The sequence below is a fragment of the Malaclemys terrapin genome, chromosome 5, assembly GCF_027887155.1.
Source record: "Malaclemys terrapin pileata isolate rMalTer1 chromosome 5, rMalTer1.hap1, whole genome shotgun sequence".
NCBI lineage: Eukaryota > Metazoa > Chordata > Testudines > Emydidae > Malaclemys > Malaclemys terrapin.
In genome coordinates this window covers 113,601,675-113,619,311 of record NC_071509.1, presented here as the reverse complement: position 1 = coordinate 113,619,311, position 17,637 = coordinate 113,601,675, and the positions used below count along the sequence as shown (strand labels likewise).

General features: G+C 43.4%; 1 protein-coding gene across 6 annotated transcripts in view; it reads left to right on the top strand.

The window, feature by feature from the left end:
- Positions 1–840: 840 nt before the first annotated feature.
- LEF1 (lymphoid enhancer binding factor 1) overlaps positions 841–17,637 on the top strand; it is a 97,868-nt gene continuing 81,071 nt past the window's right edge. For 4 of the 6 annotated variants that reach the window (XR_008445197.1, XM_054030815.1, XM_054030817.1 and 1 more), the window contains exons 1-4: positions 844–1,375; positions 2,044–2,272; positions 4,695–4,758; positions 6,218–6,351. Coding sequence is in view for 5 of the 6 variants with exons in the window: in XM_054030815.1 (XP_053886790.1) it covers positions 2,060–2,272; positions 4,695–4,758; positions 6,218–6,351 (411 nt within the window). In the remaining variant the exon portion in view is untranslated. Of the gene's footprint in view, positions 1,376–2,043; positions 2,273–4,694; positions 4,759–6,217; positions 6,352–17,637 lie in introns of all 6 variants that reach the window. The other 2 variants (XM_054030818.1, XM_054030819.1) reach the window with 1 other exon arrangement.

Here is a 17,637-nt window from a genome sequence, read left to right as displayed (position 1 = left end):
TCTCAGTCAGTTGCTGGCTTGCTACCTTTAATGACGATCTAATAACTCTGCCCTTCATCTGAAATTACTGCAAACATTTAAAAAAAATACGTAGTGCCCCTTTCTCTCTGCGAACAATTTAATGCGTGTGCAGTCCCCCTGCCTCCAAAAAGGGGAAGTCTTAAAGCATCCTGAAAACATCCCTGTTCCAGATTTGTCGGGGGATGTTTAGATAACTATTCGTTGCCCTCTTCGGGATGTGTGTATTCCGTTTTGGGTGAATTATAAACCTCCACCCCCTAGAGTAGTAATTCCCTTTATACCCCCCTCCCCTTTGCGGCTCTGCATTATAAAAAATAATCAACGTTACCGCAAGATGCTGAGAACTTACAAAATCCTCACTGGCTAAATGCAGACGGCCGAAGGTTTGCACCATGCAGCAGTTCTACCCTTTACAAAAGACAGACAGTTTTTTTTCTACTTTTTTTCCTGCCCTCTCCCCCCAAATCGTTTACTTTCTACCCTCTCCCCTCTTTTCTGCCCTAGAACTGAACGAATCGCTCGCTTTACCGATTCCTCGTTACTAGCTTATGACAGCCGAGGCGACTTCTTTGTATTTAACGAAAAGGCTGCAGCAGCTCTCTCCGCTGCTTGGCCGCTCGCACTCGAGCTAGCTAAGCCAGGCTGCTGCGCGGATCCATTTCCCGGCTCTCTCCCGAGTATCTATCAATGCGCTGTCAATCAGAGCGGCGGCTTCTCTTTCATCTTCTCCCCTCCCGCCCCCGCCTTCTCTCTGTGGACGGGGCGGGGGCGGGAGTGGGTGGAGGGGATGTTAAAGTTACATTACAGAGACTGGCTCCCACTTCGCTCCGGCGAGCGCGCTCGGTCCATCCCTTTCCACTTTCTGCCCCGAAAGACAGAGCGAGAGACGTACAGGCCACGAGAACTCGTCCTCCAGGCTCCAAGCAGCGCCTCGCCACCTTCCCCTCGGCCAGCCCAGGAGAGGAGGGAGAAGGTGCCCTGGGAGCGCGCGCGTGGATTGCTGGTGGCGCCCCTAAAGCCAGGAAGCAGCTGCACCTGGGGAGGCAAAGGGGGCCGCAGCTGCTGGGTGTCGCTCCTCCATGGGGTGCTCCATCCCCGGCCTGCAGCAGGCGGCTCGCGGAGACTGGGCTGGCACCCTTTAGGGGTTGTGAATGCAGAGGAGCCTTGGGCCGCTGGGACTCCTCGAAAGAGAACTTTTCCTGTCTCGCGCCGCCTGCGCGCCCCGGGGTTTCAACACGCGCGCCTGGGGGTTTGCTTTTCCTCGGGGGTCTCAAGCAGCCCGGGCACGGCGAAGGGGAGAGAGCGGCGCTCCGAGGGGAACTCAGGCGAGAGAGGACAAAAGCAAAGAATCTCGGTGCGTTTGGCTTTGCGCGTGTGGTGGTTATTGAGAGTTAGCGGTGGCAGCGCTTTCTGGGCCTCCTTCATCTTCCCCACCTCCCCGGCTGGCAGGCGGGGACCCCCACTCAACTCTAGAGGCGAACTTTGTAGTCCTCCCTCCCCCCATGAAAGGAAAGCCAGAGTGCCGGGGCGGCAGCGAGGCAGGGCTACGGGGAACGCTCCAGCTCTGCCAGGCACCGGCCTCGCTCCTCTGGCTGCACTAGCTGGAGCTCGCCGGATCGTCTCTTCCCCCGATAGCTCGCGGGGGAATGGGAACCGGGGGGGGGAGCCTCTCTTTTTAAAAAAGCCCCGGAGAAGATAAAAGCAGACCCAGAAGGGCCCCAACTTCTCCAAACTCTTCTGTCCTCTTGCAGACACAACGGAAACCGGGGGAGGGGGGAGGAGAAAAGTGCATGCGCCCCCCTTTCCCCCCCCCGCGCACAGCAGCAGACAGACCGACAAGTCAGACAGACAGACCCTCCTTTCCCCCAGGTGGTTGTACCTGCCCGGCCTCCACTCTCTTTCGGGAAGGGAGGTAGGAGGGGAAAGGCTTAGACTAGTGAGGACAAGCGGCTCGTAAAGACTTAATAATAATATTATTATTTATTATTCTTTTTTATTATTATTATTCCCCGGGCGGAGCAGGAATTAAAGAGCAATTATGCCTCAGCTGCCGGGAGCCGGAGGAGGCGGTGGGGGGGATCCGGAGCTGTGCGCCACAGATGAAATGATCCCTTTCAAAGACGAAGGCGATCCCCAGAAGGAGAAAATCTTCGCGGAGATCAGCCACCCGGAGGAAGAAGGAGACTTGGCCGACATCAAGTCCTCTCTCGTTAACGAGTCAGAGATCACCCCCAACAGCAACGGGCATGAGGTAAGGGGGCCGGAGGGAGGCCAGCCAGCTGCTGTGCAGTTCGTGAGGCCAAGTGTTCAGAGACACCCGGATAAGGGATCGGGGGAGGGGGCGGCTCTAGAGACTTCACTCCTGGGCTTAGGCCAGGGAAGACCAACACGCCTCTTCACGGTTTTGCTGATGATAGGGCTCTGAAGCACCTTGATTCCAGCCTGGCCTCTCTGGCTCTACAGTTAAACATATCGAGGGTCCTGGATCGGGTTAATAGATCTGGATGAATTAAAGGCGATACAGTCAAATGCAAGACAAGCAGCACTGTGTGCACCTCTCCTGGCACCTCTATTTTTAGTGAAGGCTTAAAAAATGCAGGGGAAAGGAAGGGAACGGCGGGGGTGCAAAGGAAAACAGGACATCGTCAGCCGCCAAGTGAGACGCGGTTTTGACCAAAGCGCTTTGTAAACGAATACGCCAAGTTTCCCATGAATGGGAGGGCAGGCACCTGGGAGTGTGTAAGGGGGGTGGTGGGAGAGCGAACACTGAGACCTTCTTTGCAAACCGGGCAGATGTGTGCAGAGCCTGGGCAATAGCAGTACTTCATTCACTGCCGGCGGCTCTTTGATCTGCCCCCAACTTGGGGCTCAGACTGCTGGGAGACCCGTGCTGATCGAGTCACCACGACCGCGTCGGCGCTCTCCCGGTCTGTCTCGTGTGCTCCAGCCCGTCTTGCGATAAAACCCCCTTTTTGGAGCCATGTGCTGTGCATTATCAAGCTTGTTCTTTGCTTAGGGGCTCCTTCGGCTCGAGCGCCTTGATAGTACAGTAAGCTATCAGAGTAGAGTAAATAGAGACACGTGGGTGCTTGTGGGAGGGAACTAACTAGACCTTTTACCTTTTTCTTTAAAAAAAAAAAAAAAAAAAAAAAAAGGTGGGAGGAGAAGTTGCAGATCATCTGTCCGCATCTGATAGGAATTTTTGCGGGGAGAAGGTCACTCCTCTATGTTACTAAAATGCATTGGCCTGTGAAAACATTTAAGAGGCAGACCTAGGGAAAAAACCCGAGATTTACCCTCAAACACAGAGGGATCTGGGGCAATTCATTGCATTGGGGAGTCAGATTTTTGTAGATGGCTAACTTCTCACCATGGGAAGAAGGGGGAAACATCTGGTGCCTGAGATCTGATGCATTCACTACATGAATTTTTGGTGCTTAGTTTTTAGTGGTGGATTTGGATAACAATCTGAGATTGCTGGACAAGATTTGTGCAGACTCAGATTTGAGTTTGCTCACATCTCAAACATTTTATTAACCAGTTTTTTTTCCTCCCTAATCACTGCATTTCAATTGGCAGTGATCCTAAGAAACTAGAATGAGCAACTAATGGACTGCAGGGGTGGAGTTAATATAGTGCTACTTTTAGTAACTAATGAATGGGCATGGATTTTTTCTGTGTGTGTGTGTGGGGGGGAGTAATAATATTGATTGGGAGTTCATTTACAATAAGCTAATATAGTCAGAAATTGGGGTTGCGATACTGAGATCAGCCGCCAACGAACACATTAGTAGTTACCTTGCTTTGACTCCGGAAGTCTTATTTTTGACTGTAGATTAACACTGCCAACTAACAACCTTTCACTTGTAGTCAGAGTTGACATGCTGGTTCTTGGCTTCTACTGCAACTTCCACTCAGGGACTATCCAAAAGCTTAGCTGGCTTTTTTTCTCCGTTCCAGCCTGTCTCATGATCAAGCCAAACTGCATGTTGTAAAAATAGCCTTTTAAAAAATAAATAAAGGAATATGCAGTGTTGCACTGACACATTTTAAGTGAGTGCTAAACACCTTTTTAGTGTGTATGCAGGAGGACCTTCTCTCTCCTTCATATGTCTGTTTCCATAGCCCAGAACAAGCAAGTTCATATGAGTCACAGGATCCTATAATAGCATTAGGCCTAAAGTAGCCATGACATTTCTTTGGTAAAATCAAAGGTCAGAGCATTAATCGTAAACTCTTTAAAGGATTTGCACAAACTGTTTTGGTAGCAATTCACTAATATGAAAACAACTTAAGAACAAGGATGGAATTTTTAAAAGCCCATACAGTGGGGGCATTCAATTTTCATTATTCTTTGGTACCAATTTAGGAATACTATTTTGGTTCCTAAAGCTTAAAGTATTCTTAAGAAATAAGCCCCTTTAGTAAATTTAGTGCACTATTTGTGCTAGAACTGCTTTGTAGAAGCACATGGTTATTAAATTTGTAATAAAAATGACCATTATATGTTTTAGCACACTTCCTTTTTAGCATGAGGTAGGACAAATATACAATTTCTTCTCCTGACCTAGACACTTAACTTTTTTTTTTTTTTTTGGAAGATCGAGTGCTAAGCAAAAGTGAACAGATATGCATAAAAATACCTTCTTTAATGGTGGATTCTGTGTGGCTAGGTTTCCAGGCAAGCCCAAGCTCAGGAATCCTATCATGACAAAGGCAGAGAACATTCTGAAGAAGGTGAGATGTGCTTATTCTTTACTCTACATTGTTACTTTATGTCCCTCTCAATGTGTACACAGATGTAATTGCCTTTTAGTAAGCAATCAGTTTAACTTGTATATAAAATGTGATCTGTATTTATTGAAAAAATCCAAACATTTTCAAAATTGAGCAAAAAAGAGATTTGCTGTTTATTCATCTAACTTCAGTAACTAAATGGTATATCAGCTGTTTGCCAATTGAAGTAAGTAGGCCAAACAGATCTTTTTGCTGAAATAACTATTTTTAGAATATCAGAAATTCATATATAAATCTTCTCTCTTCCCTCCTTCTGACAATCCTACTGAGTTATGTATATGAAGAAGTTGTATGCTCACTTTCCAACCCAAGTCTGTCACTTAAAAAAAGCCTTAAAATCAGGAACAACATTCTAACGTTTTGATGTGCAAATTAGTGAAATCTAATACGTCATTAAGGAAGATGAGTGAAACTGACAGTGTACATTTTTAGTTTAGAAAACTGGACAGTAATGTAGGATTATCTTCAGTATATTATTATAATGGGGTTAGTTGGTAAGGAGGATGATCTCCATTAGAATTAAAATGAGAGTTCCACATAAAGTTTGGGGCTTCAGCTTTTCTTCAGTCCTGGTCCTTCTTAATAGCCTTTTATTATTTAAATTAGATATTAAACAAATTAGAAGTGGAACCCTCTTTGTTTTGAATAGGCCCCAATAAGCAGTAGGGTATCCTTGTACACCAGCCTGTATTCCTATTCTCCTTAATCACTTTCAATTAGCATGACCAGAAAGAATTGTTCATACATGCAGTATGTCAGTTAGTGAAGGAAGTGGCTCTGTCTAACCATAATACTGCACTTTCCTGCAACCAGCTGTGTAACTGATGGGAGAAGTCCATATGCAGTACAGTTCCAATAGATGCTAGCAAAAATGAAAGAATTACTGCTTTATAAATTTTATCTCCATTGCTGGTATTTGATGTCTGTAGCATTGCTTGTTGTTCATGCAATGAAAATGCACCAACATAGCCTAGAAATGGTGTTTCTCTTACGGTTTCTAAAAATTATGGGGGCCAAAACCAAAGACCACCAAGTAGCTTTAGAATCTAATGTAGTGCATTACGTGTGTGTCTATTCTTCCAAGCTCTTATGCAAATCATCCTAGTCCAATCTCTGTTTGTGTTTGAATAGACTTATAAAATAGACTGGCTGTGCTGAAGTCTTCCCATATCTTAAGTGCAATTCCTAACAAATGCCTGTTTAATAAGCCATTTAAGGGAGTAACTGCTGTCAGAAATGCAATAAAAATAAAATGGAGGTCCCTAGCAATATGCACCCTTCCAGCCCCCCCAAATATTTTTTAAAAGATATTGTGTATTTCTTACTGTAAAATGCCTCTAATGTACCAGAAAAAAATTTAGGGGCTGTTAATTTAGCTTCCACTTATTTTCTTTCCCAGGAAAACATCCGGATGGTGGTTTATACAGCAAAGGCCCATCATACTCTGGTTATTCTGGGTATATCATGATGCCAAATATGAACAATGACCCCTACATGTCTAATGGATCTCTGTCTCCACCCATCCCTAGAACAGTGAGTTACCTGTTATACAAATAGTCTTTGGAGAGACAAATTGCTTTCTGTTCAGTATATTACACTTTTGATATTATTTATGTTAAATACAACTAAGCTGAACAATGCATTGCTATTCTGTATGCTCCTTTCATTTGGTGTATAAACTTTCTGAGGATTTTGATTGGGTTGGTGGAGGAAAAGCTGCAAATCTAATGACTGAAGTATCAAGTTTTGTGTTTGAATAAGGCTGAAAAAAGATACCTTTTAATGTGACTTTATGGAATAAATTGTGATGGAATGGTGTAAATGCTACCTTTACAGTGACAGGAAGAACTTTAGTCTTTAGTCTCTCCTGTTTAGGAGGGAAAATAGAGGATTGGGGGTAGGACTACTGGAATTGCTAATCTGTACATGACATTCAAAAAGAGCTGACAAATGTTTTTCCTCATCTACTCGTTCTTAGCTGATATTTATTCCTAACACAGGCTGCTATGTGTGAAGTTGTCAGGTCTGTGAGATTGACTGTCACTAGGAAAAATAACCATAGTTGAAGATATAGCATGTGGATGAACTAAGATAACTATGTATCAGAGGGATAGCCGTGTTAGTCTGAATCTGTAAAAAGCAAAAGAGGGTCCTGTGGCACCTTTAAGACTAACAGAAGTATTGGGAGCATAAGCTTTCGTGGATAAGAACCTCACTTCTTAAGATAACTATGTAAGATGTAGCTGAGAGCAACTTTTGTGTTTGTGCTCTACCATGTGGTGGCCATTAGCCCTGATTTACTGTCAAGATGAGTAATATTCTCTGGTTGGTGTAGAAGTGTGCTTGATTAACAGCTGTATACTAAATTCCCACTTGTTTTTGTAAATTAGTGGGAATTTTTTATAAATTTAATTCTAGTTGAGGAAATCACATTAGCAGAATTGCCTTGGAAAACCAGAAGTTGTTTGTGTCTCCTGTTGTAGAATCATAATTTCAGTGGAAAACAATTTCATACATTTTATTCATTGTATGCATTGCATTTTTTTTTCTAGTAACAAAGAGCTAGTAAGATGCGAAAGTGTTTAGCTGACAACTTCTCTACCCTATAACTTAATTTTTGAAGTATTCAAACTATATCCCATGTGGCCTTTCTATACTGGCTTCTGCTGAAAGATATGTAAAATAAAAATTCTTGACCGATTAAATTGCAGTTCTGACTTGCTAACAAAAAGGATGCAGTCTTTAATGCTCAGACCTATGTCTCCTTGAAGATCAGGGATTTAATAAGACCCTGTGCTACTTCCTCTACCTCCAAGAAACAATACATGAGTGCGAGTGGTTTTAGAAGCAAAAAAAATCCAACTTCTTAATGTTGCCCTATAAAAATGACTAGAGAATTTAAAATCTCAAAATGTTTTGTTCTTAAATGCGTAACAGTGGGACATCAGTTATTTACTTGCACACTACTGGTACGCCTCTGCAGAAAGTAGAATAATTGATATTTCAGACTAAATTGATCAGCTTCCTTCTATTGTAGAAATATTTGAGTTGATATTGTGGGGGATAGAAAGCAGAATCATTTAATTGTAATTCTCCCAGCCTAATGTCTAAGGGAGCATGTTAAAGCAGCACCACAATTCCTGTAAAATAGTGTTCTTGTAATATACTAATGTTGACCATAAACTGAAATCTCCAGACTTAACCACAAGGCTACATACTTGAGTTAATTTTTTTTTGTTTGTTTAAATGAACTATCATCTTTTGTTTTTATACTTGACAGCTGTCTTTTAGTGTGTGTGATCAAAATACTACATCCAGAAGATTATACTCGCTTACTTTGCTATTAACCACAACCTATGTGGTAAGCAGTTACTTACCCACCTCGTCACTTCTGCTCTCTACCTTTGTTGGGCTTCTAACTGTCACCCATTCAACTTCCCTCTGTTTCCTTGCAGATAGCAAGATTGAAAAACAGTTTAGATAAGTCTGTTTAAGAGACCCAAGCTCTCATCAGTGGTGTCAGTCTGACCATTTGTGTGTGAAGTAGCCTTGTGGTATACCTGAGATTCTTCATTTGCATAACAAAGCAACTACTCGTTTACCGCAACTGTTGCCTGGAGGTATTAGACAGAATTTGAAATCACCTCAGGGTACTGGTATTTTTCACACTATCTGAACAGTCTGACTTGCTTATGTTCAAATAATCCAGTAAATGCTCATTAAACTGAATGGATATTAGCTGTGGTGGCCCTTTCTAATTAAAACAATTTTATTTCAGGATATTAGACGCAAAAGTGTAAAACCAGCTCTTCCTTCAGAGGACAGGGATACAAGCTCAGGCCAAGTATCAGATGGGTAGCCGTGTTAGTCTGGATCTGTAAAAAGCAACAGAGAGTCCTGTGGCAAGCTCGGGCCCTGATGCTGCCAATGCTCCATATGCTTAACTCTATGCATGTGAATAATTCCGCTGATCTTAATGGAATTGGGTACATGCGTAAAGCTGTGCACTGTTTGTCAGCAGGGTTGGGTCATTCAACTATAGGTGTAATTTGACTTCTATATGTGGGGGAGGGACCAGTCAGGCCAGTGGGGCCACTCCTGCCTCAGGCTTGCTGTTTGGGGTGGGCAAATTGTGTCCAGGCATTCAACTTTGCACTTTTTTCCTCTGGATCTCTATGTGCAACATATACAGTCCTGTATGCAAGAGCCAGGGGAGTGCTAGTGATGTTTGTAGTTAAGTTTTCAGGAGTAATTGTCAAGATTAATTTGATTTGGGAGAGGAATAACAATACTGTCACTAATCATGCTTAGAAAAAATGCTGGGTGGAAAACACTGTTGTCAAGATTACTGAAAATTTCACAACAATGGAAAAATGACTCAAAAGGCTGATGTTTAAAACACTAAAATTTTTCTCTATGCATACTTGATTCTTTGGCTGGACTTTAATCAGAAACTAAACTCTCTAGTAAAGTGCAAGATGTGTACTACACATCGAAAAAGAAAAATTAATGCGCTGATATTGATACTGTTCTTGACAGAGATAAAAGTCAATTTTGCGTTCAATTTTACTAGGGGTAGGCTACTTTCTCCTCCTGTGGTTCTCCCCCCCTCCCCCCCAACCTTGGTAACTGATCTTTCATTTACTTCTTGCAGAAAAACAAGCTATAAGCTCTTCTGTACCTCCAGCGCTGTAGAATAGAAGCCGTTATAACAGTACACTCCTTATCAGATAGGTGGGTAGGCGAAAGAGCAAAGAGATACGTTTAGGTAGCTGCAGCAAAAGTGATGCGCGCACACTCAATAATATGAAAACCACAATAACACCTGGTGAATATGAGTCCCGTGAGGTTGAGAGTTCTCTTAGTGGTTTCTCTTTGTTGGTGCATAGCATGGGTGTTGAAGACAGGAAAAAGTAGGTAGCTGTTTGTTTTTTGCCCTTTGAGCAAGATTAGTTTCAAGTAGCATTCTTGAAGCAAAACCTTCATAAAAACCTTTGTATTTTTTAAATTCCTACTATGCTATTAAATGCATCTCTTTCCTAGGGATTAGGCTTTATATTGTATGGTCTAGAATTCCTCCAACTCTATTTCCACCTTTTCCCCTCTCTCTCGCATGTGTGTGCATACATGCTTAGCAGAAAATAAGAATTCTTTTAATGTCCAAACCGTTTTTTTGATTAGCAGCTGGAATTATTAAATAGACTGAAGAATATTCTCAGCAACATTTGAAAAAGGCTTGGATATGGTCCACTATGGACAATGCATATGGAATTTGCTAGAAGTTCCACCGGAAGGAATTCTAATGTGGGAAGTAGTTACAATGATGTTCAAAATTTCCAATTGCATTTGGAGCCCAGATTGTGCTAGGTGCTGTACAGATGCACAAGACAGTTTCTGCCTTGAGGAGCTTACACCTCAAGATGAGTAAATCAAAGTTGAGAGAAGACTTAAGACAAAAATTGATTATACAGACTAACAATTTTGGTCATTGGGAGCTGTCCCTTCAAGAACAGGATAGGGCACTTGATTATGGAGTGTTTGTGGGAGCCTGTAAACAGTATGGGATTTTGGGGTGGGTGTTTGGTGCTTCTATATCCAGAGTAGAAGATGTTGGCTGGCTAAGCTTCAAATAGCTCAGGACTTGGGTTATCAAACTTATCTTTCAAGAAAGCAAGCTTCATTCTTGAAGGTGTCAACGTTGGCACTTACTGGGAAACTGGATAGTCACCAATTTGAAACCAGCCTAATTCAGGAATTAAATTTCTAATGGCTATGTTGTGGGTCTTAGTGCAAGATATGATGATGAGAGATGGGGGAGCTGGAATCAATTGTCTGAGATCAAGACCTGTATGGGCCCTAGACAAAACTACTCCGATTACTCTTTTATTTTTTAAGTGATCTCTTTTCTTTACCCATCCCTTTCCGCTCTCCCCACCCCCACAAAATGATGGCATATTAGGCAGTGTATAGGTAAATCGAGGACTTCGTTCACCAAGATACTTTCAAGGGTACTCTTTCACCAGCACTGAAATTCCACACTTTTTGTTTTTTAAGATGAAGTTTGGGGTTAAGCAAATTTGCTTATTAAATACCATACATTAAAAAATCACCTTTGGAGCCACACAAAACTTGGTACCTAAGTTGGTACTTCACTCCTATCCAGACTGTACCAATGAAGTGGGGCCCTTAGATCAGATAGTGTTTTTAAAAAAAAAAAAATAAAAATCAAAATTTCCAAATGTGGTTATCTAGCTCATACATGGAGGGGAGAAAAGAGAGAGCCTCAGCATGAACAAGTGAACCTTACGATTTCAAGCATTCCTACCAGCTGGCCTGGCTCTGATCAGCTGTGATGCCTCATGGAGCATCAGTTTGTGATGTCTGGGATAGGTCCTTTGAAACAGAGAGGAACCACATGGGGTTCAAGTTTCTTGTTTATTAAACAAAGTACACTGGGCATTTGGGAAGAGGAATGGGTGAGAGAGAACAGAAGTTACCTGAGTACCTCTGGTTTGCCCCTGTTTCAAAGGACTACTGTAGTAGCTGTGACAATTAGAATGATGCTGACTGGGGCCTTATGAAGGTCCTATGCATATACAGCACACTTTTTTAAAAGACGAATTTTTCACTTGTGTATTAACCTTCTCCAGGCATTAGTGAGGGCATTCAGCACATAGTGGTTTTCCACTGCTGCTTTCATTTCCATAAGCTGGTGCAATCAGGGTGACTCTTACTTAGAAATGAACTTCCACAACTGACCAGTTGTTAAAAATCCTTACTGGCTGTGGAGGAATAGAAAGCAGTCAGTGACACCGTTCTGGCTTTGGACTGAGCTATAAATGTGTGTACGTGACTCACTGTTATAAAAAAAAAAATCTCTCATTGCAGTTTTGCTCATTGCTCCACTTTTGATTCTTCATAGCTTTAGTTGATCTGGTTATTTATGACAATCTCTTATTTCCCCCTATAACTAGAGGCTATGTATAGACAAGCGAATTTAATGCAACTTTTAAAAACTGGAGACTGCAACTTTCATTTTAAGGAGGTTTAAAAGTAAGATGTCATCCTATTGGTGTTGTGTTCATCTTTTCTTTTTCAGTCCTGCTCCAGAGAAAATGTTGATTAGAATTGCTTGTTGCAGGCTCTCAGTACCATGCAGGCTCTGGCTCTAAAGAAACAGGCGTTCATTTGTTATCACATCCATAATGTTAGATGCAAAGAAGAAAGCGTGAACCTCCAGAGTTCATGAAAGCAAAAGGGGAAGAAACATTGCCAAATACATGTCGTACTCTTCAGTGCCTACAGTCTGGATGCAGAAAAGCTGCAAATCTGACTTAGTAAGTTTCTAAAATCTGTTTTTAGGTATGAAAAGCTCCTCTGATATGAGAAGGAAATGTCACTAAAACAGTGAAGTGTTAGTATATGTCTTCTAAAAACCTTGTTAGATGCATGTGCTATAGTGATGGAAAGTTGTCTCTTACCACTAGTATACAAGAACACTCACTTTTTGTTAATTTTGAGTTGTCGAACCACAAATAAAATCTCTTCTAGTACTTAACTTAAGCCATGTCTACATTAGCTAAATCACAATTAACTCCTGTTCTTACTGTGGCATGGCTAAACAATGAGCATGTGTATCTTAACTGGCCTGTGTGGCTGAGGACAAAGTGTTTGTAAGGAATCTGCCAGATCACTACTATGCAATGTTACCACCCCCATATGACAGCCAGTAAATAGATGGATCCTTCTTTCCCAGAGTATAGAAGGGACAGCCTAAATCAGAGGATGAGATTGAGAGCTAGTGGCTTCATGTGAGCAAGAGTAGTAAGCCTAGAGGACGCAGTCCGGGAACTGGCTTCAGAGGGGAGGCTGGGCAACAGATCGCTTGAGAAATGGGCCTGAAAGCTGGACAGAGAAGTGGTCTTGTGCCAACAAAACACTAGCCATGTCCGTAGCAGCCTAAGGGGTCCTCATAGGTTTAGTTACCCTTGTAACCTATTCTGGACTGTCCTGCGTGGCTGGATCTGTTGGCTTATTGTTTATTATAAGCTAAAGTCACTGTGACTAGAGTATTTGCACCTTGTAGTATTTGGCAGCATTAATAAAAAGAATCCTATTACTTGAAGCATGAATGTTCAAGGGAAACAACTAAGGACCAGAGATTGAAGAGCCTAGTGCTTGGCACCTGTGTGTTGTCTCTAAGCTTGTGGGTACGCTGCACAAACTAGCACGCATCTAGGGGGGATTGGTACACCACCACACTTGCAGTGACATTACAATGGGCTTAATTACACTATATGGGCTTGCCTTCACAACTAAAAATGCTGTGGTGTTTCCACCAGGATGGGGGGAGGGAGTGCGCATATGAATGTGTGCTAGCTATCCCGAGACTGAAGATAAGGTGCTTTAGTTTTGCTGGTAGGGCAGTTCCTGGTGGGGTACATAGTTGGCATTCTTGCTGGCAGAGAGGAAAGCGATTAGACCAGGGGTCGCCAACCTTTCAGAAGTGGTGTGCCAAGTCTTCATTTATTCACTCTAATTTAAGGTTTTGCATAACAGTAATACATTTTAACGTTTTTAGAAGGTTTCTCTCTGTCTATATTATATAACTAAACTATTGTATGTAAAGTAAATAAGGTTTTTAAAATGTTTAAGAAGCTTCATTTGAAATCAAATTAAAATGCAGAGCGCCCTGGACCAGTGGCCAGGACCCGGGCAGTGTGAGTGCCACTGAATCTGCTCAGGTGCCGCCTTTTGGCATGCGTGCCATAGGTTGCCTACCCCTGGATTAGACTGTGCAAGAAGTCTGAATGTCATTCTTGCCACTGGTATTGATCTATTGGGATCATTGGTAGGTCATTGTGAAGAAACTTGTACAGTAACTCCTCACTTAATGACGTCCAGGTTAACACTGTTCCATTATTAGGTTGCTGATCTATTAGAGAACATACTTGTTTAAAGTCGTGCAATGTTCTGTTACAAGGTTGTTTGGCTCGCTCCTCTCAGCCCACCTGCCTGGCGCTCCTGTTAAGGAGCAGGGTCGGGGCACAGGGGCTTGCCCCAATCTGCTGCCCAGCGTTCTAGCTGGGGAGTGGGCAAGTCCCCATTCCCACTCCCAAGCAGGAGCGCCAGGCAGGTGGAGTGAGGCAAGCCCCCACGCCCTGACCCCACTACGCCCCTGCCTCAACCAAGGTTCACAGTCATCATTGGTGAGTATACTGGGGTTTCCCTGTACTATAACGCACCCCATGATAATGCGAATTCGGATGTAATGCGGTCATAAGGTGGCTCTGGCTGCCCCAAGCAAAAAAAAAAAGGGGGGGGGGCGCCGGAGCACCGCCGAAGCGTAAAAAAGGGAAAAAACAAAAAAAGCGGCCAGAGCGCTGCCGAAGTGCCCAGGGGCAGTGGTCAACTGGGGGCCCCCTGTGCCTCCCTGACGGTGTCCCCAGCAGAAGGTGGGGAGGGGGCAGGGGAAGCCCCCAGCGCTCCAACCCATCTCAGGCAGAAGCGCAGGGGTGGCGGGGGAAGCCCCAGCACTGGAACCCCCCGCCCTCACTGTGGCCCCTGGAGGCAGCCTCACAGCTTGGGGGGCGGGGGAGGGCACTCACTCCCCACTGCGGCCTCAGGCTGTGACGGGGGGACAGGGTGTCTCTGGTCTTGGGGCCGCAGTGGGGGGTGGGGAGGACATAAAGTAGCAAACGGGTTGAGCTGTAGTGGGGGTGTGTGGAATGGGGGGGACTCTGAGTGGCACCCCAGGGAAGGAGCAGAAAGGGATGGAACCATGGGCGAGGGCTGCAGGCAGACGGGGCACAATGGGGGGCCGGCTAGCAGGTGGAAGAGGCGGGGGAGGGCACTTGCTTGGTCCCAGGAAACCTTAATCTGCCATTGGCCCTGAAGTGTTGCACCAAATCGCCCCAAACATTGAGAGGCTCAGGGCCAAATCGCCAGCTTGACAGCCTCTATTAGCCTCGCTGTCCAAGTAACACTGAGGGCTCTACAAATCTAACCACGCTGCCCTTGCTGAAATGCAGGACACCCCTACCAGCATCAGTAACTCAGGCACAAACTCACCCCCCCCCCACCACACACACACAGACAGCGCAAAAAAGAAAAAAACAAACAAAACAAAAAATAGAATGTGCCTTCCCCACTGCCTCTACCCGCCCCCCCACCCCTGCTTCTCCTTTTGGCGAGAAGAGCCAGTCTCTCCCCCCTCCCCCTGGCTGCTCCTTGCTCTTCCTCTGCCCCTTGCACGTCTCCCCTGCTCTCCCCAAGTGTTTCCCTCTCTCGCTGCATGGCTGAGAGGCCCGCTGCTGGAGCTGCACCCTTTCAGTTACTGTTATGGGCAGTTCACAAAGGCAAGTCCTTTTCTGCCCAAGAGAAACTGACCGGCTTGAAATGGTAAACCTCGCTATACCGAGACCCCGCATTTAGCGCGATCGAATTTTTTGGAGCCCAGTCATCGCGTTATAGCGGGGTTTCACTGTATTAAATTGTTTGTTTCAAATTATTTAAAACTTGTACTGTATATGTATATAATAGCCTTTGTCTGATGAAAAAAAATTCCCTGGAGCCTAACCCTCCCTCCCCCCATTTACATTAATTCTTATGGGGAAATTGAATTTGCTTAACATCGTTTCACTTAAAGTAGCATTTTTCAGGAACGTAACTACAACGTTAAGCAAGGAGTTACTGTATAGCTACTATGCGGGCTGTTCCTACCCTGGATGTCCAGGATTAGCCTCTCTAGTTATTGTTTTTGCCCTCATAAGCACTAAATTCATATTAAAATTGCATGCAAAATAACTTAATTGAGCAGCCTAATAGTTTCTATTTTGAGACTCTAATCTTGTGGGATAGTTTTTATTTATTTTTGACTTCCCACTTCAAAGGAATCTGTCCACTCAACAAGAAAGTGATTGATTTGAGCACTTAAATAAAAATATATTCATTGAATCTTTGGGCTTGAACTAAAAGTATAGTAGTGAGTTAACTGTGCTAATCAACCAGGAATTGTCCACTCCTGTGAGAGGAAAAATGGTGATGTGAAAAACTTTAGAAGAGTTTGGGTGTATTCAGCGGACGTGTGTTCACTGACTTAGATTCCGATAGGTAACTAAAACTGTAATTTTGTTTTTTAATGAAGACATAAGAACGGCCATACTGGGTTAGACCAATGGTCTATTTGGCCACTATCAGACAAAGGATACTAGGCTAATGCCAGATGCTTCAGAGGGAATGAACAGAACAGTGCAATCATTGAGTGATCTATCCCATCATCCACTCTGAGCTTCTGGCAAACAGGATAGGGACACTCGGAGCATGGTGTTGCATCCCTGACCATCCTGGCTAATAGCCATTGATGGACCTATCCTCCATGAACTTATCTTGTTCTTTCTGTTTTGAACCCTGTTTTGCTTTTGGCCTTCATCCTCTGGCAAGGAGTTCCAAGAGATTGACTGTGTTGGGTGAAGAAGTACTTCCTTTTGTTTGTTTTAAACCTGAGGCCTATTAATTTTATCAGGTGACCCCTGGTTCGTGTATCATATGCAGGAGTAAATAACACTTCCTTGTTCACTTTTTCCACACAATTCAAGATTTTATAGACTTCTATATTATTACCCCTCCCCCAGTCGTTTCTTTTCTAAACTAAAAAATACCAGTCTCTTTAATCTCTCCTCCTATGAAAGCTGTTCCATGTCCCTAATAATTTTTGTTGCCCTTCTCTGTATCTTTTCTAATACCTTTTTTGGGATGGGGCAACCAGATCTGCACGCAGTAGTCCAGATGTGCGTGCCACAGATTTATATAGAGGCATTATGATATTTTCTGTCTTATTAGCTACCTTTCCAAATGGTTTCTAACATTGTTAGCTTTTTTTGACTGCTGCTGCCCATTGAGTGGATGTTTTCAGAGAATTATCCACGAGTCCAAGATCCTTCTTGAGTGGTAACAGCCGATTTAGACCTCATCATTTTGTATGTAGAGCTGGGATTATGTTTCCAATGTGCATTACTTTGCATTTATCAACATTGAATTTCATCTGCCATTTTGTTGCCCAGTCACCCAGTTTTGTGACATTTTATTTCTGAGCTAGGAAAATAATCTTTTCAGATAAGATCTTAACTGTCCTCCGTGGAGATGAAAGCGGACTTAAATGTCTGTTGTTGTTTTTTGTTTTGTTAATGTAGTTGGGAATATGGCTAAGTAGTCAAATTTGGCTAGCACAGACCATCATTACTAAGTTACTTAGCTTTTACTGCATCTTTATTAACTGTAATTTAAATAGCAAACATACTGTTGACACTACCTGTAACCTTACACTTTTGTGTATAGAACTATTTTGGTTGTATTTATTATGTGAGACCAGGATTGATGTGCTCCCAAAGGTTTTCATCCACACAAGTGTTTCTGTAATCAACACTCAGGGCTTCATTTCAAGTGCCATTGCATAAGGGTTTAGGTAGATCCTGCTTAACCCGAACTGATGCATTGGGTCTCTTCGGATTCTGTGATTCCACTTCACAGCATGTAGGCACATATGCCTTCTAGAAATTTTCTAGGCTTTATGCCAGCAGTTGCTGCAGTGTGTGTGTGTATGGGTGGGTTGTGTGTATGGGGGGGGGGGGTTGCTGGGGAATCCTAGTAATGCTGTCTTAAATAGCAAAATATTTTTTGTTTTGGAGATGATTCTTTGCTCACTTTTTTGAGGATAAGGGAGGCTTAAAATGTATTTTATTGAAAATATTTTTTTAATTACAGCAGAACCTAAAGGCCCCACTATGCTAGACTCTGTACATATTCACTTTAAGACACTCC